We start from the raw sequence: 26,493 nt of genomic DNA on the forward strand, positions 1-26,493 counted from the left end.
CCATCCTCCTGAGAGATAAGTAAATAAGTAATGCCAAAAACAGAAAAGATCAAGAAGCAGTAATGCATGCATATTATTAGACACATAGAGGTAGCCACCCAAGAAATTGAAAATGATTTTCTTTTAGGGTGTGAGTTATGGGGATAGGGGTTGTGGAATGCTCTTTTTTATAGCAAACCTTGTCCTATGTTGGACTGTTCATATGAACTGTGTTTATATATAACTTTAATAAAAACTAAAAATTAAGAACCGTTAAACATTGGGGCAAGACAGTATTTTAAGTCCTGTTGGATATAAAGTTCTTGTAGTAGGGCCAGGCACGGTGGCTCATGCCTGTAATCCCAGAACTTGGGGGGCCGAGGCGGGTGGATCACTTGAGGTCAGGAGTTTGAGACCAGCCTGGTCAACATGGTGAAACCCTGTCTCTACTAAAAATACTAAAGTTAGCTGGGCATGGTGGTGGGCACCTGTAATCCCACCTACTCGGGAAGCTGAGGCAGAAGAATAGCTTGAACCTGGGAGGCAGAGGTGGCAGTGAGCCGAGTTCACGCCACTGCATTCCAGCCTGGGCAACAGAGGGAGACTCCATCTCAATTTAAAAAAAGAAAAAAAAAGTTCTCATAGTAAAGGATAGTGAAGGAATGCAGACACAAAGGAGAGGCTAATGACCTGTTTTCTTGATTGGAGTGCTGATTGCTTGAGCGTGTTTCTTTTGTGAAAATTCCTCAAGCTGTACATATATGATGTGTGCACTTCTATGTATGTATTTTTTACCTCAACCATTTACTTACAAAATGATAAGTAACAGGCTACATCTCGTGTCAGCGGCTTTAGGTACAAATTGTGCACTTCACAGTGGTACTCCAGGGTGTAAACATTAAAGCTCCTGGTGACCCAGTTGGCGAGAATCTCTTCTTTTTGGCATCCTTTGTCTCCAGGATTTCTGGGCATGCCCAAGGAACACGATGCATGCCTCAAGTCAGCCTTGGCATGACTGGTCCCCACAGCCAACCTCTCCCTGTCTGAGTCACGTCTTGCCATTTTTACAGGCTCTTCCATGCTGCTGCCACAGTCACCTCAACATTATCCCACAGCACAGACCCACGTCCAGAGGCACAGCCTGATGAGCAGGGTGGTTGGCAGGACAGGGTGCTCGTAGAACAGACATCCCCCGCTCCACCCCATACCCTTTGAGGACCTTTCTGTGTGTATTCCCAGGTTATTGCCACCCTGACAACTCCTGTCTTCTTTCACCCTGTTATTACTGTTGATCAGTGAGTGATAAATGGTGTTAACTGTCTTAATATTTTGTTGAAAGTATCTATTTGGGAAATACAGCAGTCCTCAAATAACATCATTTTGTTCAAGGTCATTTTATTATAACATTATAATATTATAACCTCCCCACATTGTGTGCTTAAGGTGATACCTCCAGCTAAATATCCAACCAGCAAAGGGATTTCTATCCCTGAAATCCCCAAGTCCAGCAAAGACCAAAGGAATTAGACACCAGGAGATGAAAACTTTAAATTGGCAATAAAACATCTCTGTACATGGATTCCCTGTTCCACGCTTGAGACAAAGGCTACAAGGCCCTTGCCACCCCACCGTTGTCCCCACTCATCTCTTCTGGTAAACCTTGGTCGTCTTCTCCATCATCATTATCATTGTAAATTCAATAGAAACACGACACTTCCCATGGTGCCAAACATCTTTTATGTTATTATGCAGAGCCATTTTCTCTTTCCCCAAACTTCCAAATATTACATTTTAATGCCTTATGCATAACCAAAAGGCCTATTAAAATATTTTTAAACAAAGCCAACAGTAGCATTCCCCTCATGACTGTCATGCCTACCTCCAGACACTGAAAATTGTCAGCAATCACCAAATAAGCTTCTCTATCCTCAGAAAAACCCAGATCTCAGCAGGTGATCTGGCTACATGTGAACCATTAAAGAGTATTCAGATGATAGCCAGGCACAGTGACTCACGCCTGTAATCCCAGCACTTTGGGAGGCTGAGGTGGGCAGATCGCCTGCGGTCAGGAGTTTAAGACCAGCCTGGTCAGTATGGTGAAACCTTGTCTCTGCTAAAAGTACAAAATTACCTGGGCATGGTGGAGCGCACCTGTAATCCCAGCTACTAGGGAGGCTGAGACAAGAGAACAGCTTGAACTCAGGAGGCAGAGGTTGCAGTGAGCTGAGATTGTGCCACTGCACTCCAGTCTGGGCGATAGAGTAAGACTTCATCTCAAAACATACAAAAGAAAAGAAAAGAAAAACCCAGATCTCAGCAGGTGATTTGGCTACGTGTGAACAGGAAAGAGTGTTCAGATGCTAGTAGGTAGACAGGGGAGATGATGAAATGGTTCCTATAGTGTGATTAAGGACTCACAGGACAAATACTTCTCTGGCCTCTTGACCAAGAATAACTGTTCTTTTCTGAACAGTGGGATTGTGTTTACCTTAAGGACACCACAAATCTTATATCTGGTCCTATTTCCCCCTCACATTACCAGTTATGAGGCTCAGAGCCTGTCGCCAGTTTGTTTCCTTATCCTTATTTTCTCTTTGTCTCCTTTTCCTTAGTTTAAATGTATTTTACTATGTAGTGTTCACTTTCATAAGCCTTAAAATCCTTTTTCAAGACATAAATAAATACTGTTTTTAAAATACAGTAAGGTTACAACTACATGATAGAACCATGGGTATATACTGGAAGGCAACCTGGGAAAAAGATAATTGTATTAGGGTGGTAAGATTATGTGTAATTTATTTTCCTTTTCAAATGGACATTAATATAAAGTACAATCAACAATCCTTTTAGTTATTTTTTGCTGATTGTTAAAGCATATGTTTACTGTTTTTTTAAAAAAGAAAAGATAAAAATATAAAGATGATAATACCATTTACCATCTAACTCTCTAGATATCAGTGTTCTCTTTGGTATTTTTTTCATTCTTTTTAAAATGCATATGTGTGTGTATATTTGGAAACTGCATATTTTCCAAATTTAAATTATTCTTTTTTTTTTTTTTGAGACAGAGTCTCGCTCTGTCACCCAGGCTGGAATGTGATGGCGAGATTTCAGCTCACTGCAACCTCTGCCTCCCAGGTTTAAGCAATTCTCATACCTCAGTCTCCTGAGTAGCTGGGACTACAAGCGTCCGCCACCATGCCCAGCTAATTTTTGTATTTTTAGCAGAGACAGGATTTCCCCATGTTGGCCAGGCTGGTCTTAAACTCCTGATTTCAGGTGATCCCCCTGCCTCAGCCTCCCAAAGGACTGGTATTAAAAGCTTCAGCCACCATGCGTGGGCCCAAATATAAATTATTCTTTACATTTTTTTTGTAAACTTGCTTTCACATAATGAGTTTCGACATTTTCTCTTGTCATTCAATATTCTTCATCCTCATTTTAAGTTGTGTAGTCCCCATTTATGCGTGTACCATCTTTATGTAATAAATCCCCCTTTGTTGAACATTCAGGTTGTTCACTTTTAGTCCTTCCTTTCTAGGTTTATTTAGATGGTGAATGAGTCAACTTTGCTAAAATCTGTTTCTTCTACTGATATTCTTGTTTTTCTTTTTTCCTTACAGTGGTCTCTGGTTCATCATCCAGCTCTAAGTATGACCCTGAGATCCTGAAAGCTGAAATTGCCACTGCAAAATCCCGGGTAGGACCTCTTCACCTATGCTATGTGCTAGTGATGGGTGCCACTGAGGTCTTAGACCACAAGCCCACCCACAAGGCCAGAACAGATGCTTCAGCCAGGCTATGACAGCCAGTGCTAGGAAGGCCCTAAATAATAACAGTAGAAGCAGTAGTCACAGTAATAGTAATGGTTGTAGCAGCTGCCATTTCACAAGCAGTCACCATATACCAGGCACAGTGCGAAATACCTCATGTGTATTTTCCCATGTCCTTGCAACAACTCTGTAAAGTAACTACTGTCATCTGCATTTTAAAAATTTATTTATTTTTATTTACTTATTTATTTTTTGAAACAGAATCTTGCTCTGTTGCCCAGGCTGGAGTGCAGTGGTGTGATCTTGGCTCACTGTAAGCTCCGCTTCCTGGGTTCATGCCATTCTCCTGCCTCAGCCTCCCGAGTAACTGGGACTACAGGCGCCCGCCACCATGCCTGGCTAATTTTTTGTATTTTAGTAGAGACGGGGTTTCACTATGTTAGCCAGGATGGTCTCGATCTCCTGACCTCGTGATCCACCCGCCTTGGCCTCCCAAAGTGCTGGGATTACAGGCGTGAGCCACTGCACTTGGCTGCATTTTATTTTATTTTATTTTATTTTATTTTATTTTATCTTATTTTATTTATTTTCTGAGACGGAGGCTCACTGTGTCACCCAGGCTGGATNTATTTTTAGTAGAGACGGGGTTTCACTATGTTAGCCAGGATGGTCTCGATCTCCTGACCTCGTGATCCACCCGCCTTGGCCTCCCAAAGTGCTGGGATTACAGGCGTGAGCCACTGCACTTGGCTGCATTTTATTTTATTTTATTTTATTTTATTTTATTTTATTTTATTTTATTTATTTTCTGAGACGGAGGCTCACTGTGTCACCCAGGCTGGATGGAGTACAGTGGTGCGATCTTGGCTCACTGCAACCTCCGCCCTCCCAGGTTCAAGCAATTCTCTTATCTTAGTCTCCCGAGTAGCTGGGATTACAGGCACATGCCACCATGCCCAGCAATTTTTGTGTTTTTAGTAGAGATGGGGTTTCGCCATGTTAGTCAGGCTGGTCTCAAACTCCTGACCTCAGGTGATCCACCTGCCTTGGCCTCCCAAAGTGCTGCGAACACAGGCATGAGCCACCACCAAGCTGTCATCTGCATTTTAAAGATGAGCAAACAGAGGCTTAGGGGAGCTAAGAAACTGGCCCAAGGTCACAAGAGATTCAAGTCTTACTCCAAAGTTTCTAATAATAGTGTACTGTCTTCCTAGCTACTGATTATTCTGAATTATCTTATTTTAATTACTTCATGATTACCTTAGGGAATAAATATTAGTATTTCCATTTTTACCAGTATGGAAACTGAGGCACAGCAGTGAAATTATTTGCTCATGGCAAAGTCAGTATTTTGAAAAGTGGTTTAGTTAAACTCAAAGAATTTAACAGTTTCCACAAACTCAAATGCCTGCAAGAAGACAAAAATGAGGGATGTGGGCTGGGGCTGAGGCAGTAGAGAGTCGTGGTGACTGTGTAACCAGGAGAGGTCTGCCCAGTCTTAAAGGTAATAGCATTTGAATTCTGGTCTGTTGTGCCCGTGCTGGAATGTGGCTTCAGTGTTACCAGATCTTCAGGTGTTTTCAGAAAGGAACTATGTGTCTAGGTTTATTATGTGAACTTTCTGAAGATTTTATTATTAGCAACTCATTTTAAAAGTTGAGTAATACAGTGTAAGCCACACAAACCAGCAGACCGAGCCTAACTCCTAGGGCACGTCTTGCCACTAAAGTTACTACATTGCCTCTTGCCTCCACGTGAAGCACTCTCATAGCCTCTGCCAGCTTTAAGTGATCCACGGCCCTGGGAATTGCCATTGTCCTCATCCATCAGAACAGGAAAGGGAGGCTCAGGATAGCAAGATGGCTTGAGAGAGGTCACACAGCAAGGAAGTGGGAAGGCCCACCCTATCCCAGGTCAGCTCCTGTCCACCTCCTGTTTCCCTGGAGCAGGACTGGCTAGGAATGACCTACAGAAACACTGGGATGCTGACTGAATGGGCATCTGCAGAGACCAAGGCCAGCATCGGTGATGGGAGGGGGCTCTGATGAGTGTGGCCCAATGGGTGCTGACCTGAGTCATTATGCAGGTGCAGTGGGAGGCTCTGCGTTCCCCTTCTAGGGAGAAGGCAGCCTGCACCTTGCAGTCAGCCTCTGACCCAGCCCCGTGTATGGTCTGCTGCCCTCCAGGTCAACAAGCTGAAGAGAGAGATGGTTCACCTCCAGCACGAGCTGCAGTTCAAAGAGCGTGGCTTTCAGACCCTGAAGAAGTAAGTGCACCCTGCGTCGCAGAGCATGGGGGCTGCTCCCCATCCAGGCTCCCCTCCTGCCCTCTCTGTCTCTCTCTCCTTCAGTCCTTTTCCTCCCTTCTCAAAATGTGGCTCTCTCATCATTCAAGTTCTATTCCACTGGCATTTCCTGAAGATACTGCCACCCAAGAGTGGGGTTTGGAAAGAGGAAAGGGGAGTCATTTCAGACCACAGAACTCTCATCGTTCTGTGGACTTCTGAAGCCATTAAGATCTGTTCCACTCAGCCGAGTGTTACTATCCAGTCACAGAAACAAGCATTGCCGGCCGGGCGCGGTGGCTCAAGCCTGTAATCCCAGCACTTTAGGAGGCCGACACGGGCGGATCACGAGGTCAGGAGATCGAGACCATCCTGGCTAACACGGTGAAACCCCGTCTCTACTAAAATACAAAAAAAAACTAGCCGGGCGAGGTGGCGGCACCTGTAGTCCCAGCTACTCGGGAGGCTGAGGCAGGAGAATGGCGTGAACCCGGGAGGCGGAGCTTGCAGTGAGCTGAGATCTGGCCACTGCACTCCAGCCTGGGTGACAGAGCGAGACTCCGTCTCAAAAAAAAAAAAACAAAAACAAAAAAAAACAAGCATTGCCGAGCATTTCTGTGCACACCAATCATCTCTAGTCGATCCAGTAGGGTCCCATATGCACGCAAACAAAACACACTCCTTTTTTCCACATCCCCTAAAAGCACTCACTAAGTGCTTCATTGAAGGAATAATGATCTCTTCTAGCAAATACCAATTACTAGAAAAGTATGCACGATACCATGTACATTGTGCTCTATGGGTGACTTAAGGAGTTTCCAGGATAACTTTCACCAAATGTAATTTTCACCTTTAGAAGCTGAGCTGTGGCCAGGTAAAATACAGCTCTGTTGTGTCTTCTTCTCCTTTTTTTTTTTTTTTTAACTTTTATTTTAAGTTCAGGGGTACATGTGCAGGTTTGTTATACAGGTAAACTTGTGTCTTGGGGGTTGGTTGTACAGATTATTTCATCACCCAGGTATTAAGACTAGTACCCATTAGTTATTTTTCCTGATCCTCTCCCTTCTCTCACCCTCCACCCTCCCAGGGGCCTCAGTCTGTGTTTTTCCCCTCTATATGTCCATGTATTCTCATCATTTAGCTCCCACTTACAAGTGAGAACATGCAGTAGCTTTGTTGTTTCTTTTTTTCTTTTTTTTTTTTTTGAGATGGAGTCTCACGCTGTTGCCCGGGCTGGAGTGCAGTGGCCGGATCTCAGCTCACTGCAAGCTCTGCCTCCTGGGTTCACGCCATTCTCCTGCCTCAGCCTCCTGAGTAGCTGGTACTGCAGGCGCCCGCCACCACGCCCAGCTAATTTTTTTGTATTTTAGTGGAGATGGGGTTTCACCATGTTAGCCAGTATCGTCTCAATTTCCTGACCTCGTGATCCTCCCACCTCGGCCTCCCAAAGTGCTGGGATTACAGGCGTGAGCCACCGTGCCTGGCACTTTGTTGTTTCTTAAGAGTAGTTGTGGCCGGGTGTGAGGGCTCACACCTGTAATCCCGGCACTTTGGGAGGCTGAGGCGGGTGGATCACAGGGTCAGGAGTTCGAGGCCAGCCAGGCCAAGATGGTGAAACCCCGTCTCTACTGAAAATGCAAAAATTAGCCAGGCACAGTGGCAGGTGCCTGTAATCCCAGCTACTCAGGAGGCTGAGGCAGGAGAATCGCTTGAACCAGGGAGGCAGAGTTTGCAGTGAGCCGAGAATGTGCCACTGCACTCTGGCCTGGGCAACAGAGCAAGACTCCATCTCAAAAAAAAGAGTAGTTGTGTTACCCGTCTTAATTGTGACTATACTAGCTAAGCTTTGTCGAGCAGTTACTCTGTGCCGGAGAACCCCTGCAATGTTTCCATGCAAGTGTGCTCTTTGATCCTACAGCAACACTATAAGGAATGCTTTGTTATCTAACTACCCACATTTTATAGATGAGAAAACTGAGTCACTTAGCAGGTACTCAAGAAAGGTTAGCTTATTGTGGCTGGGCACGGTGGCTCAGGCCTGTAATCCCAGCACTTTGGGAGGCCAAGGTGAGAGGATCGCTTGAGCCTGTGAGTTGGAGGTTGCAGTGAGCTGATTGCATCACTGCACACCAGTCAGTGGCAAAGTGAGACCCTGCCTCGAAAGAATGAAACAGAGAGAGAGAGAGAGAGAGAGAAGAAGAGGGGAGAGGAGGGGAGAAGAGGGAAGGGGAGGGGAGGGAGGAAGGAAGAAAGGAAAGAAGGGAGGGAAGAAGGGAGGGAGGAAGGAAGGAAGGAAAGAAAAAAGAAAGAACGAGAGAGAAAGAGAAAAAGCCCTCCAGTCTGGGTGACAAAATAAGACCCTCTCTCCAAATAAAGAAAGAAAAAAAGAAAGGAAGGAGAGAGAAAGAAAGAGAAGGAGAGAGAGAGAGAGAGAGAGAGAAAGAAAGCCCTGCAGTCTGGAGACAAAGTGAGACCCTGTCTCGAAGAAAAGGAAAAAAAGGAAGAGAAGGAGAGAGGGGGAGAGAAAGAAATCAAGAAAGGGAGAGAGAAAGATGTTAGCTTATTGTTATTATTAACTACAGCATGTAACTGAGACTCACTCATTGAATTGTATTCAGTGTATCCAATGGGCTTACTGGACAATCATTACGAAGGTTATTGGTAACCGTCTCAGAAGCTCTAGGCAGGACACTCGGCAGATTTCTGCCTTCCAAGGGGGCATCTCACTTACATTCCCAGGGAGGCCACACCTGCATGGATGGCTATTTCTTGCTTTTTGTCTCTCCCTGACTACTATACCTTTTCCTCATTCCATGAATTTCAAATCTACCCTCATCATTCTGTGGTCATAGCCCCAAGGCTTTGGATGTCTATACACATGCTATAAGAAATATGTATATAGCTTTATATTATTACAAATTGTCTGTAATTTTTGTGTCTTACAAAGTATGGCTTTCTATATGTTTACATCTTTGTTATATACATGTTATTCATATATGTGTATATACATATACCAATCTTGTCTCTCAAACCAGATTCTGAATTGTTAAGACCTGGAACCATGCTTTATGCTTCTTGGTAATCTTCAGTAGCACCAATGACAGTTTGGAGCAATAGTTATAAGCTTAGAAAATGCTATTTTTGACCTATTAAAGCAATAGCCTGATTCCTCCACTTTGCAGCAAAACAGCTTCTGAGCACACAGTTTAAGGGCTACTCACTCCCGTCATCTTACTGAATGGGTTCTCCCTGCCTCCTGGCTCCTGCAGTCCTCAAGAGCTTCTGGTTAGAACACTTCCCATTATTCTCTGAGCCACCGCAAACCTGTTTTACCACTTTGTCACCCTGTAGCAGCATTGAAAACTCTTGTTGTTTGGTAAGCTGATGCTGAAACCCCGAAGACAAGCCTCCTTTCTTCCCCTCTCCGTCTGCCCCATGTTTGATATCAGGCCCAGGTAAGACTCCATGGCAGCTCCAGCTGCGCACACTACTTAGCCGGAAGCCGGGCTCTGCATCCAGCGTGGAGGAAGATGCCTCCTTTAATGTACACCTTGGCAGAGAGAGTCAGGAATGGAGTCTTGAGAGGCAGGTGGTCAGGGTTCAAATCCCAGTTCCCTGGGTCCTTGGAAAAGTGACTTAACTCCTGTGAGCTTTGAGTTCATTTGAAAAACTAGGGGTTGTAAAGATTGAACTGGAAAATCCGTGCCAAGTGTGTGGTAGTGTCTGTCTGGCATGAGGGAAGAGCTCCCTGAGAGTGGGCTGGGGTGGTGACCTCTAGCTGGTTGCCTGCTTGCATTGGGAAGGGAACTCGGATGAACTCTACGTCTGCCCTGGGCTAGAGAGTGTGCCGGGGAAGCACTTCACACCAGCCACCTCATTTCTTTCTCTTCACCCCCTTTTAAGAGAAGTTTTTGTCCTGCCATATATTACAGATGAGGGCACTGGCAGGGTTGAAAACATGCCCAGAGCCACCCAGCTTGCAGGTGTCAGGGCTGGGGCTGAAACCCAGGACTACTGGATTTTGAAGTTCATGTCTCAATACCTCTCTTCCCAGTGTCATCCCAGATAACTCCCTCCTCATTCCCAGAAAATGTAAGGCTTCTTTTTCAGAGTCTAAGAGGGATGCTATCCAGTCACTTCTACTTCTGTGCCTACTCTTATGGCAGAACATGGGGAAAGGTACAAGTTATCCTTAAGGAATTTCCAGGATAACTTTGACCACATGTAATTTCCCCTTTTAGAAAATTTCTCTTTAGCAGCCAAAAGCTCTGTTGTTTGTTTCTTTCTTTTTAGACGGAGTCTCACTCTGTCACCTAGGCTGGAGTGCAGCGGCGCAATCTCGGTTCACTGCAACCTCCACCTCCCAGGTCCAAGCGATTATCCTGCCTCAGCCTCCTGACTAGCTGGGACTACAGGCATATGCCACCATGCCTGGCTAATTTTTTATATTTTTAGTAGAGATGGGGTTTCACCAGGATGGTCTCAATCTCCTGACCTCATGATCTGCCCACCTAGGCCCCCCGAAGTGCTGGGATTACAGGCGTGAGCCACCATGCCCGGCCAGCTCTGTTGTTTTTTAAGAGCAGCTATGTCACCTGTCATGATTGTGATGATACCAGTTAAGCTTCCTTGGGCAGTTGAGTTACTCTGGGCCACGAATCCATATTGGTTCAATTCATAGTCAGCAACCTGTTTAAAAAAGAGAGAAGGGAAAAGGTTGATGAGGATTAAAGGTTGTCTCTTGGAGGAGGTTGCAAAGAAAAATCAAGATGAAAGCTTGGGACTTTGACTTGTCAGCTCCCTTTCTAATAGGGAAGAGTGGAGACCAGGCATCTCCCCCATGGGAGGAGGCCAGTGCAGCGCCTCGCCCTGCCGTGCCCAGGTAGGAGGTGTCTGGACAGGACCAGGAGTCGGCTGCTGTCAGCCTTTGCCCCACCTCTCTGTGGCTACCGGGTGTGTAAATCTCTAAAGGCCTGAAGAGAGGACAGCTGAGGGATTTGGAAATCCTAAAACACATGCATCCCCACATACACACAAACACACACACACACACACTTTTCTTTCCCTTAAAAAAAAAAAAATAAGATTCATTCACCGAGTGTATAATGGTGACCCTTTGTTCTTCCCCCACCCTCTCCCCACCCAGCTTCATCCCAAGAGTGTTCCCTCTCAGAGCTGCTGTCTGGAGCCAAATTCCAGAGGCCAGGTTGCTAAGGCCCTTGAAGAAGTCAGGTAGAGGCTGTCGGAAGCCCAGCAGACAAACCGCTTCTGTCTCATCCTGCCAGGGATTCGAAGCCATTCTCACCCTGTTGACAGAGGACAGCTGGGCACAGCCCCCTCCCCAGAGTCCCCAGCCCTCGGACATGCTCCAACCAACAATGTCTCCCTGCCCCTCCTATGCCCATCTGCAGCAGGGCCACTGCCTGTCCCGGACACTGGCTCTGGGGAGCCTCCTTGCCACGGAGCATCTTCTAAGCTCCCTCAGACTAATTTTTCAGACTAAATCTGGGGCCAGTCCTTGCCGACCTGATAGGCCTGCCCAGGCCTGAGTCCTGGAAAGGAATAGACAGGCTATTTTTAGTGGGGAGACATAAACGGGGCTTTGTTTTCTCTCCATGGAGGCTGAAGTAACCGCAGAGGGAGGCTGTGTTGAGACCTCGCTCCATGCCTGCTCTCTCCTCTGCTTGGAGGCACAGACGATGAGGCCAGGATGAAAACCTGCTCGTGCTCAGGATTCCCCATGAGGGTTATTTTTAGCCCAGGACAGTTTGGCCTGTAGCAGAAAACCACAAAGGAGTGCCTGTGAGCAGTTTCTCATGCTGAAATAATGAGTTTGTGGTGTTCCCGCAGACTGTAAAACTCCTTTTTCTCCACCTTGGACTGAAGCCTCAGGCCTAGCCTTTGGCAAAAGTGTGATGTAGTTAAAATGCATCTCTGCCCCCAGAACCTTTTTGACACCTGGGCCCTCCTTCTTCAGAAGCTCACCCCTGCCTGTCGGGTTTGGTTTGGCCTTCAGAAAACTACATCAGGAGAACCCCCCCGCTTTTTTTTTTTTTTTTTTCCCCCCCATCAAAATGAACCTGTATGTAAGGCCTGGATAAGCCAATAAGCTCTCCAGGCTAGAAGCATCTTAATCCCTTATGTTTGTACAGTAATTCCTGGTTTATCACAAGATTTTCCATCCTGTATTCCATTTGATGTTCCTGACAACTCCATGAATATGGGTTAGGCGGATAACATTTTCCAGGCTTTTTAGAGGAGGAAACCGAGGCTCTGTGTATTTGAGAGATGACCCCAGGATCATCCTACTAATGGGTAGTAGGGCTGGGAGTTTTTCATCCTTCTGTCCTTTTCGTCATTGTGTTCATTAGCTCAACACATGCTTATTAAAGACAGTGGTTCTTGACCAGCATGATTTTGCTCCCTCTCCCTCAACGGACATTAGGTAATACTTGGAGATATTTTCAGTCGTCACCATTCAGGGTGAGGGTACCAACAGCATCTTGTGGGGTAAGGCCAGGGAGGCTGCTAAACATCATACAGTGCACAGGACAGCCTGCCCTCCCTCCAAAAAAGAATGAGACAAACATGTTCAACTCTGCCTCCTGTTCCCAAGCCTTCCAGAGTCAAGTCAAAGATGCTACCACATAAACTGTAATACATAAACTGTCACACAATGTCACGACTGCAGAGTCACAGCTATGTGTGATGTATATGGGAAGCCGCTACCCAGCCTGGAGGAGCCAGGGACGTAATCAGGAAAGGTTTCCCGTAAGAGCTGATGTTTAGAGGACACTGACTTCACAAGCAATGTTGCTTCTGCACCCCCACGCATTGGCTGTATAATAGGAACCTTCTCTGCCTTTTTTTTTTCCTTTTCTTTCTTTCTTTTTTTTGAGACAGAGTCTTGCTCTGTCTCCCAGGCTGGAATGCAGTGGCGTGATCTCGGCTCACTGCAACCTCTGCCTCCCGCGTTCAGGCAATTCTCATGCCTCAGCCTCTCAAGCAGCTGGAATTACAGGCACGTGCCACCATGCCCGGCTAATTTTTGTACTTTTAGTAGAGACGGGGTTTCACCGTGTTCCTCAGGTTAGTCTTGAACTCCTGACCTCAAGTGATCCACCTGCCTTGGCCTCCCAAAGTGTTGGGATTTCAGGTGTGAGCCACCATGCCCAGCCCGGGACCTTCTATGCCTTATCCCACAAGTGGGGACCTAGGGAGGCAGGATTAGCAGGACAGAGGGAGGGGCCTTCTTAAGGAACTGAAGTCCTGTGGTCTGTGCTTTTCCCCTGGGGAGACCCTGTCCCTCACCCTATCTAAGGCTGACCTTTCCCATTAACTGTCTCCTAGAATCGATAAGAAAATGTCTGATGCTCAGGGCAGCTACAAACTGGATGAAGCTCAGGCTGTCTTGAGAGAAACAAAAGCCATCAAAAAGGCTATTACCTGTGGGGAAAAGGAAAAGCAAGATCTCATTAAGGTATGCAAGTTCCTGTTGATGTGGGTGCCATCTTGATTTCTCCTGAGTTTTCCTGTATGCCAGTCTTACATGGACTATTTCTACATGGTACACACATTGCTCAGTTCTCATTACCAGTCTTCCTGGGGTTTTGGTTCCATTTCATAGAGGAGGACGTGGAGGCTCAGAAGCATTAAGTGACTTGCATAAGGTCACACAGCTAGTGTAAATGGCAGACTTGGAAGTCATCTGGCCTAGTCCAAAGGCCACATCCTTGCCGCTAGCTCTAATTACCTGACTTATTTTTTCTTTGTTTTTTTAACGTTTATTTTTTAATAGAGGGAGTCTTGCTGTGTGGCTCAGGCTGGTCTTGGTAACTCCTGGGCTCAAGTGATTCTCCCACCTTAGCCTCCCAAAGTGCTGGGATTACAGGCATGACCCAGCACACCTGGCCTCTGACTTATTTTTCAAAGAATCAAATGGAGAGAGGTGGTTTCAACATCATTAACCTTTGACATCAAAATGTAGCATCTCTATAAGCATTTCATTGTGTGTTCTGCCTCTATGCTGGGAACTGAACAAATTATAATAGATATTATGTAATGTACCAGGTGATTATGCCAAGCCTTTTGCATGTATCATGTCTCATCTCTTAAATCAACCCGAGTTTATCCCCATCCTACAGAAAAAAGACTGTACAACTCAGAGAGGAAGCTAGAGCCATGATTCAAACCTGTGAACCCCTGACTCACAGACCCATTCTCTTATCCCCTATACATATCACCTCCCCTTCCAGGAACCACCCTGACCTCAGATATTTCACTGGCAGATTAAGAGTCCTCAGAGATGCTATAAATGACTTAGTGGAGGAAGCTGTATGCTCTATGACAAACAGAACAGTTTTGAAGCTCCCGCCCAGGACAGCAGCCGAGTGAAAACATTTAGATGAGGAACTCATGGACAGTGAGGCGTGTTCCTGTTCTGATTAGTGGTTGAGATCACAGAGCCTTAAGCCAGATAGACCAGGTCCAAATCTTACCTTGGTCAATTGCCAGCTTCTCATCAATAAACTGGGGATAATCATAGGTCATTCTTTGCATGACTATTGTCAGGATTCAGTGAGACTCTGGTAAAGCTGACAGTTGTTGAGTATGGGCTGTATTCACTTGTCATCTCGTTTAATCTCATTTAATCAAAATGATTGCCCTGTGAGATAGGACCTGTGATTCTCCCCCCCCCCCCCCCCTTTTTTTTTAAGAACCAGGGTCTCGCTCTATTGCCCAGGCTGGAGTGCGGTGACACAGTCATAGCTCACTGCAGCGTCGAACTCCTGGGCTCAAGCAATCCTCCCACCTCAGTCTCCCGAGTAGTTGGAACTACAGACATGCACCGCCACATCCAGCAAAATTTTTTTTTTTTTCAGAGATGGGGGTCCCGCTATGTTGCCCAGGCTGATCTTGAATTCCTGGCCTCAAGTGATCCTCCCACCTTGGCCTCTGAAAGCACTGGGATTACAGGCATGAGCACCCAGCCAATTATTCTCATTTTACAGGAGAGGAAATTGAGGCAAAGAGAGATTATTCAGCTAGGTGAAGTCACACAGCTGGGAAGCAGCAAAGCAGCGGTTCCAACTAGGGCAGTGTGGCTCCAGAGTCGGCATCCACACCAATTTCTCCTACGTCATAGGCCCAGCACAGAACCTGGCACACAGCAAGGACCCACTCAGTGCTAGCTCTCTATCACAGGATCAGTAGGATGTCTGGGGAGGGCATGGGTTCCTAAATTAAGGGAGGGTAGAGAGGGAAGCACGGGGAGCATGACAGATCCAGAGCTCCCTCCTGGGAAGGCGCGTCACTAACCCTGCTCTCCCTTCCTTCAGAGCCTTGCCATGTTGAAGGACGGCTTCCGCACTGACAGGGGGTCTCACTCAGACCTGTGGTCCAGCAGCAGCTCTCTGGAGAGTTCGAGTTTCCCGCTGCCGAAACAGTACCTGGACGTGAGCTCCCAGACAGACATCTCAGGAAGCGTGAGTAGACAGGGCAGGATGCTGGGGGCCTTCCACAGGATGGCAGCTGTGAAGCTGCTGTAGTGGGCACCTGCCTTCTCATGGCTCACCAGGGAGCTGGCCAGGGGCTCTCTGCGGGGCTGGCTGCTGCCTCAGCCCTCTGGAGCTCTGTTCTCTTACAGACCTCCTGGCCCCAGGAGGATATGATGTGATGCCGTGGAGGAAAAGCCTGCAGTGACGAACACTATGGCCCTTAATATTGCCTGGCCAGGTGCTAGTGTCTCTTAATGCTGCACAGAAAGCATATTTAAAGGACAAAATGTCTTTCTCTGCGTTCTGTTTTGGTTTGGTTTTTTTCATACTATTTTGCAGTTCCGTTTCCATTTTTCTTTCCCCAACTGGACAGCAGAGGATATTTTCCTCCTGTTAGTCTCAAAACAATGCATGTAGCTTTCAGGCAGCTGCTTGACTCCCAGTTCCTAAGTTCAGTCCAGTCCTAGTTATGAATAGTGAAAGCGCTGTCCAGATGTGGCTCAGGAAAAGGTTAGAGTAGGGCTGACCCACGGTGCCTCGTAACTCTTGGAGAGCTTTTGTTTTACTAGAGCCAGCAACATTGAACGAATCCGCCTTCCAGCCTCTGTGGCATAGCTGAGTTCCATAGCTGTCTTCCCACTTGTCCAAGGGTGACCGGTGAGCCTTGTAGCCTCTTGCTGCTCGTAACAGACTAGCACAGCAAAAGAGGCTGTCCCTTCCTTCCCCACACCACCATGTGTCCAGCTACTAGCCATCTGCAGGCCAAAGTATTCGTAAAGGAACTGTACCCCTCTTTGTGAGTGCTGGGGTCTTCTCCCCACCTACCCAGTGTTTCACTCCTGACTGCAGCCTCTCTGAGTTTTCTATGGATCCCCTCCCCAGTGCCCCCAGAATGGCTTTCTTGATATTGACAATCCCTGTTTCCTCCTCACCAACTGTCCTCCACGCTTCTGTGGCTTGAATTGGCACCAAGCCAAGCCATTGGGGACTGCAAGATGATGTTCTGGGCCTTTGGCTTCTGTTTTCAAAGTGATCGATGTCTGAGTGTACGGCTCTTCCCGTGGCCTGAAGGGAGGAAAGTGTTTTTGCTTCACCAGCTTCCCTGTGATCTGCACCGCCAGCCCCATCGGCGGGGGCTTTTCTTGGCTACTGCCCCCTCAAGCTGCCAAGTCTCTCATGAGCCCTTGAAACCAACTCAGCACCGGCCACAACAGCCATATAATTCCTGACTTCGTTCTTCTCCTCCAGTTCAGCATCAACAGCAACAATCAGTTGGCAGAGAAGGTCAGATTGCGCCTTCGATATGAAGAGGCTAAAAGAAGGTAATTGGGCTGGGGCTAGGGGCAGGATGGTTCCAAAAATAATAACTACTATTGTAGAATGCCCGCTCTGTGTTTGGCTTTTCACACACTTCGTCTTCTTTAATCTTCACAAAGATTATGAAGATAGTTATTATCATCTTTATATTTTCATCCTCTCTGAAATTGAGAGAGGAAATGACTCACCCAGGACACTTCATAAGATAGAGTGGAACTATGCTTTGAACCCAGATCTGTTTAATCGCAAAGCCGAGTTATCTTCCCACTTGCCTGTCTTGATTTCTGTAACCAAGGCTTTCCCATGATCCTATAAGCATTTTGGTTTGAAGGAGCACAACTGGAGTTTCAGCAACAGGCTAAAAAGATTATGGACACTACCCGCTTCAGTGTCTCCTGCACAGCTGGGAGCAAGCTGGGCTTTTAAGCAGTATAGACCTCTGGGATTTAGATGTTCTGTGGCTTCGCCGAACCCTAAGCAGTCAGGTTCCACTACCACAAATAAAATCAAAATAATAATCAAAGCTGACATTTTTAGAGCATCTGTTATAGGCCTAAACAAATTTTTTTTTTTTATTACTTTGTCTTCTTTTTTAGAGACAGGGTCTCACTTTGTTACTCAGGCTGGTCTGAACTCCTGGCCTTAATCGATCCTCCCACCTCAGCCTCCTGAGTGGCTGGGATTATAGGCATGCCCCACTACACTTGGCTGAGATTGTTTATTGTACTAAAACATTTGTGCATACATCTTCTCATTTAATTTTAAAAGCAACCTTATAGCACAGGGTCTCTCTTATTATCTCCATGTTAGAGAGGAAAAAGGTAAGACCAAGACATTTCATGACTATTCCAGATGGTAGAGGCAGAATTTGAACCCTGGACAATCGGGCTTCAAGTTCATGATCTTTCTGTACTCTGAGCCAGCGTTACTGGCAAAGAATGCCCTGGGCATTGTGCTGTGGATGGAAGGCAGGCACATTGCATCCATTCCTTCCTAGACTAAGTTGTCTGGCCTGTGGACCTTCTCAGCCAGGCCAGGTGAAGTATGGCAGTGCCCAGCTCTGCCCCTCTGCCAATTCTGTGTGAATAGTAGAACTCTTTGCGGAAATGACAGAAATCTGATAGAAACCAGAGAAAGCAAAAAAGGGAATGTGTTGTCTTATTTAACTCCAAAGTCCTGAGATACCTAGTTTCAGGCACAGCTGGATCCAGAGACTCAGATAATATTACACAGACTCAGTCTTTCTCCCTTTCTTCACCCTGCTTGCCTTTATGTTGGCTTTACTCTATAGCAGACTTTCCTGTCAAAGTGACAAGGCAACTAACTCCCAGCAATTTGGAGCTTACACACTACCAGGTTAGCAGTCCCTGCAGAAAGGGGGCCTACCTTTCCCAATAGTTTTAACTAGCCTTGGGTTTGAGACTCCCTGCCTTTTTTGGGTGAACCAAGCATTGTTACAGGACAGCTAGGGGTGGGCAAAATTAGAATTCTCTAAAGATCTAGGCATGTGTCATGTTTCCAGCGCTGTGAAGGGTCAGCTGTATGGGAACCAGGTGACTTGAAAGTACAAAAGGAGTGGTTTCCCAAAGACAAATTGGAATATTATTAACAAAAGAAGAACGAATTGAATACTGGTCAGGTAGAAAGAAACAGATGTCCTATGTACTATTTCAGCTCCCCCAGGGGTCCAGCAGAACAGCAAGACCTCTGTATTTGGACAGCCACTTCTTGTCCTCTCTGAAGGGGACCACTCTGAACCTTGGATCTGTTCCATCCTGCAGGAATGCCTATCTTACATGGTCAGTCCTAGAGACACTAAAGGACTGCAGTGTTCCTTCTGGAGTTGAGCCGTTAGACTTCTCATCACAGAGCTTCCTAGCTCATCTGACTTTATCCAGCCTCTTGCTTCCCCCTTCTGCCGAAGCTCATTTTAGTGTAAAGGACAGAGCAGCCTGCTCAATGGGAAAGCAAGCTGCAGGACTTGAAAGAGGGGAAGGGAGGTGTCAGTAACGCAAGGAGAGTCTGATCATTGGATGTCAAGTTTTGTCACACATGCGTTTCTGAGAAGAGAGACTAGTTGTTTTTATCAGATTCTTAAAAGGATGTAAGGCCCAAAATTTAAGGAGCATTGGCATAGGGAAAGAGAAAGTACATCCAATAAAGCATCCGTCACTTTCCAATGTCCTGCGTATGGTGGAACCTCTGCCAGGCCTTACCATACCATTTCATTCTCAAAGTACTGGAGAACAGGAGCTACAAAGTTGTCTCAAAGCCAATCTTAATAGATTACTGTATACATGAATATAAATTTAAATAACTAACTACAGTCAGTCCTCTTACCCACGGGGATTCAACCAAGGATCAAAAGTATCCAGGAAAAAAAAATTAAAAATAATGCAAATTTTAAATATAGTGTAACAACTATTTATATAGCATTTACATTGTGTTAGGAATTATAAGTAATCTAGAGATGATTTAAAGTATACAGGGCGATGTGCATAGGTTATATGCAAACACTGTGCCATTTTATATAAAGCACTTGAGCATCCATGGATTTTAGTATCTGGGGGAGGTCCTGGAACCAATCCCCTGCAGAAGTCAAGGGTCATGTGTGTAAGAATTCCTCCTGGGATACTTGGCTGGGGAACAAGCAAATCTAGCTAGGTTTCTCTACGTGGAATTTTTGCTACATATCATGGTGAATTTTGTCCCTAGCAGTGTTCTGATAAAGTAAGAAACGGGCCACATTGTCTGCAGGTAAGATTGAACTGGGAGTTCACAGTCCTCTGGTCTCAACAAGTATGGGCCACGTTTATGATTTGCAGTCTTAGGTGCATCATATCCTCCCTGGGCATCTGTCCAACTGGGTGAACAAACTCCTATCTTACCCTTTAGGGGTGGGGTGGCCAGGGCATGAGAGCTGATGGTACTTTGCAGAGGCCAAGTCCTAAAGGATGATGTCATGATTGTTGTTAGCTATTTGTAGCAGTATTCGTTGTTATACTGTGAATCTTATTTTGACCCAATGATAATAATACCGAGGGTCTATGTAACACCTGGCAATGTATAAAGGGCTCTTAATGCTGTGTTCTCACATAACCCACCCTATAGGTAACATATCATCTCTGCCTTATAGATGAAGATACTGAGTCTTAGAGCAGTGAAGGGATAAGGCTGCCAGCTCTTTCCTTTAACTGTTATTTAGTGCCTGCAGTATACCAGTCACTGTGCTAGAAGCTTGTGATACCAAAATGATTTCTTGAGAAACGGTCCCTTCCATCAGGAAGGACAGAGCGAGCCAGGACTCCAACTCCAGGCCTTTGACCCCAAATCCACGGTTGTTCACACAGTGCCACTACCTCTCTCTGACTTGAGAATATGTGGTCAGTAGTTGTAGTCTTAGTGGTCCAGAACTGCCAGTGACTCAGTACTTGCTATGTGCCAGACACCCTTCCCAATCATTCTGATGAATGCGTTTTTCTTATCTTTATGGCCTAGGGAATTGGCCCAATGTTAACGTACCTAATAAGTGGTCACGCCAGGTCATAACAACAGTAGCGAGGACTTACTATGTGCCAAGTACAGTGCTTTGCAGGTTACAGATTATATCATAAAACTTTCAACCAAAATGGCATGAGGAAAGGGCTTTTGTTATTCCCTTCAGAGAGCTGAGCAACTTGCCCAAGGCCACACAGCCAGTGGTAAGAGGTTAGTGCCTGGTGATGAATTCACATCTCTATTGTACCAGGAACAGGGCAAGGACATTGCCTTGTTCATGTCTGCACCCCATCCCTGCAGAGCCTACTTCCTCACTGGCACATGGTAGACACCCACATGTGTTTGTTTAGAAAAAAATAGGTTCCTTGAGATGACGTGCTGATCAAAGGAAGACAGCAACTGTCAAAGATTGCTCTGAGATGTCTGTTTCTTCATAACGTCTCCTGTTCCCGCAGTGCCATTAGGCACACCAGTCATGCTTGCCTTCTTGGCCCCCAGGATCGCCAACCTGAAGATCCAGCTGGCCAAGCTTGACAGTGAGGCCTGGCCTGGGGTGCTGGACTCAGAGAGGGACCGGCTGATCCTCATCAACGAGAAGGAGGAGCTGCTAAAGGAGATGCGCTTCATCAGCCCCCGCAAGTGGACACAGGGGGAGGTGGAGCAGCTGGAGATGGCCCGGAAGCGGCTGGAAAAGGACCTGCAAGCAGCCCGGGACACCCAGAGCAAGGCACTGACCGAGAGGTGGGGCTGGGGTCCCAGGGTGTGTAGGACTCTTCTCTCACTGGCAGTCTGTCCTCAGCCCCCAGATGGCGGAAAGATGAGGGGGCTCCAGGTCCCTGGGCTCCACCCTGAGCACGCTGAGTTCAGAAATCTCTCAGATTGCCGACATAGGAAATCAGGAAAGATGATTCGCCATCCAGTGCACCAGCTACCCTGGTACTTTGCATGGTGAATCATGCTACCAAAAAGTCTGCTTAGGTGCAGGTGTTCAAAATGTATCTTCTGACTCAATTAAGCCACATAACTCTATATAATTTAAAGCAGTCATTTTCCAGTTTTTTGACAGTGATGCACATTTTATACTGTGACCTGATACAAGGTTCACAAAACAGTGCCTGCTCTTTCTACCTGTGATGTTCCTCTGATGTTTTCTCTCTTCTATTGCATTTTGTTTCGTGCAGTTCATGACTCACCAAATTGATTTCACCCCATGCTAGGTAAGGGGTTGCAGTTTGCAGTTTGAAAAACACTATTCTGGGTGGGAGTTGCAAACTGGCATGCTTATAGGAGCCAAGCAGGTCACAGAAATGCTGGAGACCCACCTGGCAGTGGTCTGTGTCAGACCAGAGTGCACAGACCCCACTGGTCTAGAGCAGGTGCTGTCTGTCTGCTGCAGCAAATGGGAGTACAGGCCTCGGGCTGCCAGAGCTGCCTGTACTTCAAACAAAAGAGTCGTTTGGATTTTTTATTTTTAAATATTGGGAACTAATCCAGAAGTTTTTTTCAAAAAATGCAAATCAGCCTCATCTATGGGCCTGATATAACCTAAAAGCCACTGGTTTATATTCTCTAATTTAGACCTTATCATAGACATTGTCTTTGTTTATTTCCTTCAGTGTTCCCACCAACCTCCACACCCACACTGCACCAAATGCAACACTGTGTTCACCACAGGCTTTACGCTCTCCAGCTTCAAGTTCATTCATTCGTTCTGTTCATCAGCCAATGTTTACTCATTCATGTGAGAAACCCTTTGCTGCACAGACTGTGTGTGCAAGGCAGTTTGGGGGATTCAGAAATTAACAAGACATGGTCCCTGCCCCATGACCTTCAAATCTATTATAGTTATTTTCACCATTTTTTCCCCAGGAGCCTTTATTCAGCAAGGTCCCTGCCCCTAAGGAGCTTAGAAGTGAAGCTGGTGATTTTCAAGTGTATGTGTGTGGTGTGTGTTTGGAATATGAGCAAGGGAATTCCTTTTTCTAGTGAAATCAGAGGAAGAAGCCCAGCTTATGAAGCAAGTAAACGTGCCTAGTGCCTCATTTGAAGCAGTCGGGAGTCCTAGAGATGCCTGTCTGTGCTCATTCTGTCACCCCACCATGGGTCTTCCAGGGAGCCTTCAAGCTCTAAGGCGCTCAGCCTGCAGTACCATCCTAGCAATTGAGTGAGCCCCACTTGCACATGGCATGGTGCCAGGTGGATCAGGTTCACCAAGTTCTCGCCTAGCTTCCCATGGCTTCAGAGATTCTCTTGACTCGTTGATGGCGGGAATCTCTCCCCACTAGTTGCTTAGAACTGCTAGCAGTGATGTCCAAAGTGTATCCATTTCCTCTCTTCCATTCTTCATTGGCAGCAGCAGCTGATTAGCCCTGACCCACTACCCGTTGGTGGGAGAAGGAGAAGGACAGAGCTTGAATAATTGGTGTTCTGCAGTCCTTGGAAGCACCTTGCTACAAGTCTTCTTTAGCACCATGACTCCATTATGCTTTCTCTGGGATTTTGTGCTTTGGGGATAAGGCCTGTGTCTATATGCCCACATGCCTTTAGTGTTTGTTGAAAGAATAAATGGTTAGCTGGCCTAGGCAGATCCTTACTAGGCCTCTGTGTATATCTCCTGGTCTTTATACCCATTCCCTGGGTCGCTCACTTGCTCCCAGACCCTATAATTGCCACTGGGAAGCCCTTAGCTATTCATTGTCCCCACAGCCAGCAGCTGAAGAGAACAGACTTATGGCAGCTTCACTCTTTGTTAGGTCGAAAGGAACACGCTTCTCACTTGCTGACTTTGAGCAAGTCATTGACCAATTTGGATATCACTTGCCTAATAGGGAAAAAGCAGGATACATTAAGTCCTCACTTAACATTTGTTAGTAGGTTCTTGGAAAACTGTGACTTTAAGCAAAACTACATACAATGAAACCAATTTTTTTCCATCAACTTTATGTTTTATTTCTATTTTTTTCGAGATGGAGTCTTGCCCTGTCACACAGGCTGGAGTGCAGTGGCACCATCTCGGCTTACTGCAACTTCTGCCTTCCAAGTTCAAGCAGTTCTCCTGCCTCAGCCTCCCGAGTAGCTGGGATTACAAGTGCGCGCCACCACACCCAGCTAATTTTTGTATTTTAGTAGAAATGGGGTTTCACCATGCTGGACAAGCTGGTCTCAAACTCCTGACCTCAGGTGAGCTACCTGCCTTGGCCTCCCAAAGTGCTGAGATTATAGGCGTGACCCACTGCACCCAGCTCCATCAACTTTATTAAAAAATGACATTATTTGATAACTTGATGTACATCATTTTACTTAAAGTTGCAGTTAGCAAGAACCTATCTACAATGTTGAGGATTTACTGTAATTACATTAAATACATGTATGGTCTGAAGGCAGGCAGTTAGACCAGGCTTTTCCCTTCTGTAAAATTGTTGGTTTCTTGAAACTCGAATTGGAGGCTCTTAGGAACCCCTAAGATATACCACATGTAGAAGCTCCCATCCTGTGCCAGGCGGTAGCCTATAAAATCTCATTTAAACCTCCCAGGAACCCTGAGGTTAATCCCCATTTTACAAATGAGGAAAGATGAGGCTCACCCGAGATCCCTAAGTGCCAGAGCTGGGATTAGAAGACCACAGGTTTGCTAGCCCCAGAGGCTGTGCTCACTTTAGGGTGCTTGCCACTCAGAAGGCCTTCTGTTGTTGCCTTCAACCCCATCTTTCAAAGGTCTGCTGGCTCCTCTGGAGTAGTGAGTTCACATAGCTAGTACAGGGAGGCCAGAACCTCCACTCCACTGCAGCTGCTGAGCGGGCAGCTCGGAGGGCCTGGTAGGAGAGTACTTGGGGCAAATGCAGTGGTAGGGAAGCTGGAGCGCATGCAGGCAGGCAGCCACGTGTGCCCTAAAAGGAGTCTAAGGAGGAAGCCCACAGGAATGGCGTACCATGCTCATGGCTGTGGGTCTCCCACAGTGGGGAGACGGGAAAGCCGCCCCAGCTGTCTTTGTGTCTGCAGCTGTTTCCTTCCAGCTCCATGTGTGTCTGTCTGTGTTCATCCTTCTGACTCTGGTATTCTGTTTCCCTTCTCTCTTTGTTTCTCATGTGTGTGTATCTTTATTTTTAGTGTCTCTGTTTCTCTCTTTCTCCCCTTGCTCCTCTTTCTCTATTCTCTCTCTCTCAAAATGAGATTATTATGCTCCTCATCTTTACACGACAGCCTCGCATTCAAGGTGCCTTTGAGGACAGGAATAGACACATCCAGGAGAGGCTGACTGCAGGACCTGCCAAACCCCGCTCACAAATCAGACTCACAGGCATCCGAACAAACCTCATCCTACCCTCTGCCTCCCCCTCCTTCCCGAGGGCCTTCCCCACTGCTCCCCAGACCTGGTGTGCAGTCATGCAGGATGCTCATTAGTGCACAGGCTCCCTGGCCCCACCCCAGGGACCGATTCTTCTGGCCTGAGATGCAGCCCAGGTTCTTACATTTTTAACCACCACCCAAGGTGCTGAGCTACAGCTTGTGGGGACTCCAGCCCCACCTTCTGGATCCTCTGCCTGCCTCCATACTTGATGCGTTCTTGGCCTCCCAGCGTGTGCCAGGCATCACACATGTGTGCCATCTATCCTGCAAAACCCAATGCCACTGGGAGGTGGCCTCGGCACCTGTGCATTGCAGACCCCTCATCATCCTGTTGAGGCTTCATTGGGGACCCACATTTGCTCCCAGCCCACACCTCTGTGGCTTTTCTCCCACAGAGAAGAGGAAAACCACGGTAAAAATGATGAGCCTCAGCTGCTCCTTGATCCTGGACCTCAACTGTTCCTGAGCTTTCCTTTTATACTGGGTCAAGAGATTCCACAACCTTGTTCATTCTGTTGAAAGTCAAGGATTTTGTTCATTACGGGTTCTGTCTGTCAACCCACTCTGCACCCCCACCCCAGCCTCAGCCAGGACTCTAGAAGAACAGTGCCAGGGACTGAGCTGACCAAGAACCATGCCAAGGCCACTCTGCCTGCTGCTCCTGTTGTCTTTTCTGTAATTTCACAGATTCAGTTGCCCAGTAACAAGCCCGACCCACCCCTCAACACTTTTCCATTGTGTCTAGAGCAAGCTCTGGTCTTTACTGCGGGGCGTGTGCTAGGGGCTTGGGTGTGTGGGTAGACGGATGGCATGACTTGGCTTTTCCATGGAAATGAGCCCTTTCTAGGTTCACTTCCCAGTCCAGGGACCAGCTAGTCAGTCATCCCCTCTTCAGCAGGTTGACATGAGGGGATGGAGGCCAACAGTGGTACACACCTGTCCATGGAATGTATAATAACATGCAGGTGTTTCAGCAGAGCTCATAAACTCTGCCTGCTTCATCTGGAGAAAAAGTCATCCATTCAGCAAATATTGAGCCTGTCTACATGGTGGGCACTATACTAGGTGCTAGGTGCTGAGTGAGCAAGACACAGCCTCTGCCTCTCTGCCATCTCCCTGCAGTGCGGCAGCTTGCAAACCTTGGTGTGCCTAAAGATCACCTGGGAGGCTTGATGAAAGGAGAGATTTCTGGGCCCTACCCCGGGCTTCTTGATTCAGCAGGTCAGAGTAGGGCCCAGGAATGTGCATTTCAATAAGCACTCCCCACTTTCTGATGCAGATAGTCTGTGGGCCACAAGCTGAGAAAGACTAGTCTAGTAGACAGACGAGAGCAGCCCAGGTCATGAGTTTGTGAGGGCACGGGCTTATTTGATAGGGTCCTTTATTTTGTAGTGGACCCACTCCAGGGGTTGGAGAGCCATTCCAGGGACAAAGACACACCTGGAGTCCACCCAAGCTGCCCTCCATGGGGGATTTCAGGAGAGGTGGGGGCTGACATATGGTCCTAAAGCCAGAGGTCTCTTCCAAACAGAAGGATTTGCCTCCAGGGAGATAGTTTACTGAATGGGCTTTGGTGTCAGGCATGCCTGGGTGAAAATCTTTGCTTCTGGTTCTGTGACATTCCATCACGTCCACTAACTTCTCTCGACTCTCTGGTCCCATTCTCTCCAGCTCCTTTGCTGACTGTTGCCAGTCTACCCAACCTCGGAATGTTGTATGTACTCAGAGCTTGGTCCTAGACCTTCCCTTGTTTTCGATTCTGTATTTTGCCCCAAGATGGTGCATGAGTCTGCTAAGG

General features: G+C 46.8%; 1 protein-coding gene across 10 annotated transcripts in view; it reads left to right on the plus strand.

The window, feature by feature from the left end:
* WWC1 (WW and C2 domain containing 1) overlaps positions 1 to 26,493 on the plus strand; it is a 173,257-nt gene that overhangs the window by 96,336 nt on the left and 50,428 nt on the right. For all 10 annotated transcript variants that reach the window (XM_017849427.1, XM_017849428.1, XM_017849432.1 and 7 more), the window contains exons 4-9: positions 3,603 to 3,679; positions 5,939 to 6,018; positions 13,387 to 13,516; positions 15,375 to 15,521; positions 16,782 to 16,855; positions 20,847 to 21,089. In XM_017849427.1, the coding sequence (XP_017704916.1) occupies positions 3,603 to 3,679; positions 5,939 to 6,018; positions 13,387 to 13,516; positions 15,375 to 15,521; positions 16,782 to 16,855; positions 20,847 to 21,089 (751 nt within the window). The remainder of the gene's footprint in view (positions 1 to 3,602; positions 3,680 to 5,938; positions 6,019 to 13,386; positions 13,517 to 15,374; positions 15,522 to 16,781; positions 16,856 to 20,846; positions 21,090 to 26,493) is intronic.

Source organism: Rhinopithecus bieti, unplaced genomic scaffold, assembly GCF_001698545.2.
Source record: "Rhinopithecus bieti isolate Rb0 unplaced genomic scaffold, ASM169854v2 scaffold_30732, whole genome shotgun sequence".
Taxonomy (NCBI): Eukaryota; Metazoa; Chordata; class Mammalia; order Primates; family Cercopithecidae; genus Rhinopithecus; species Rhinopithecus bieti.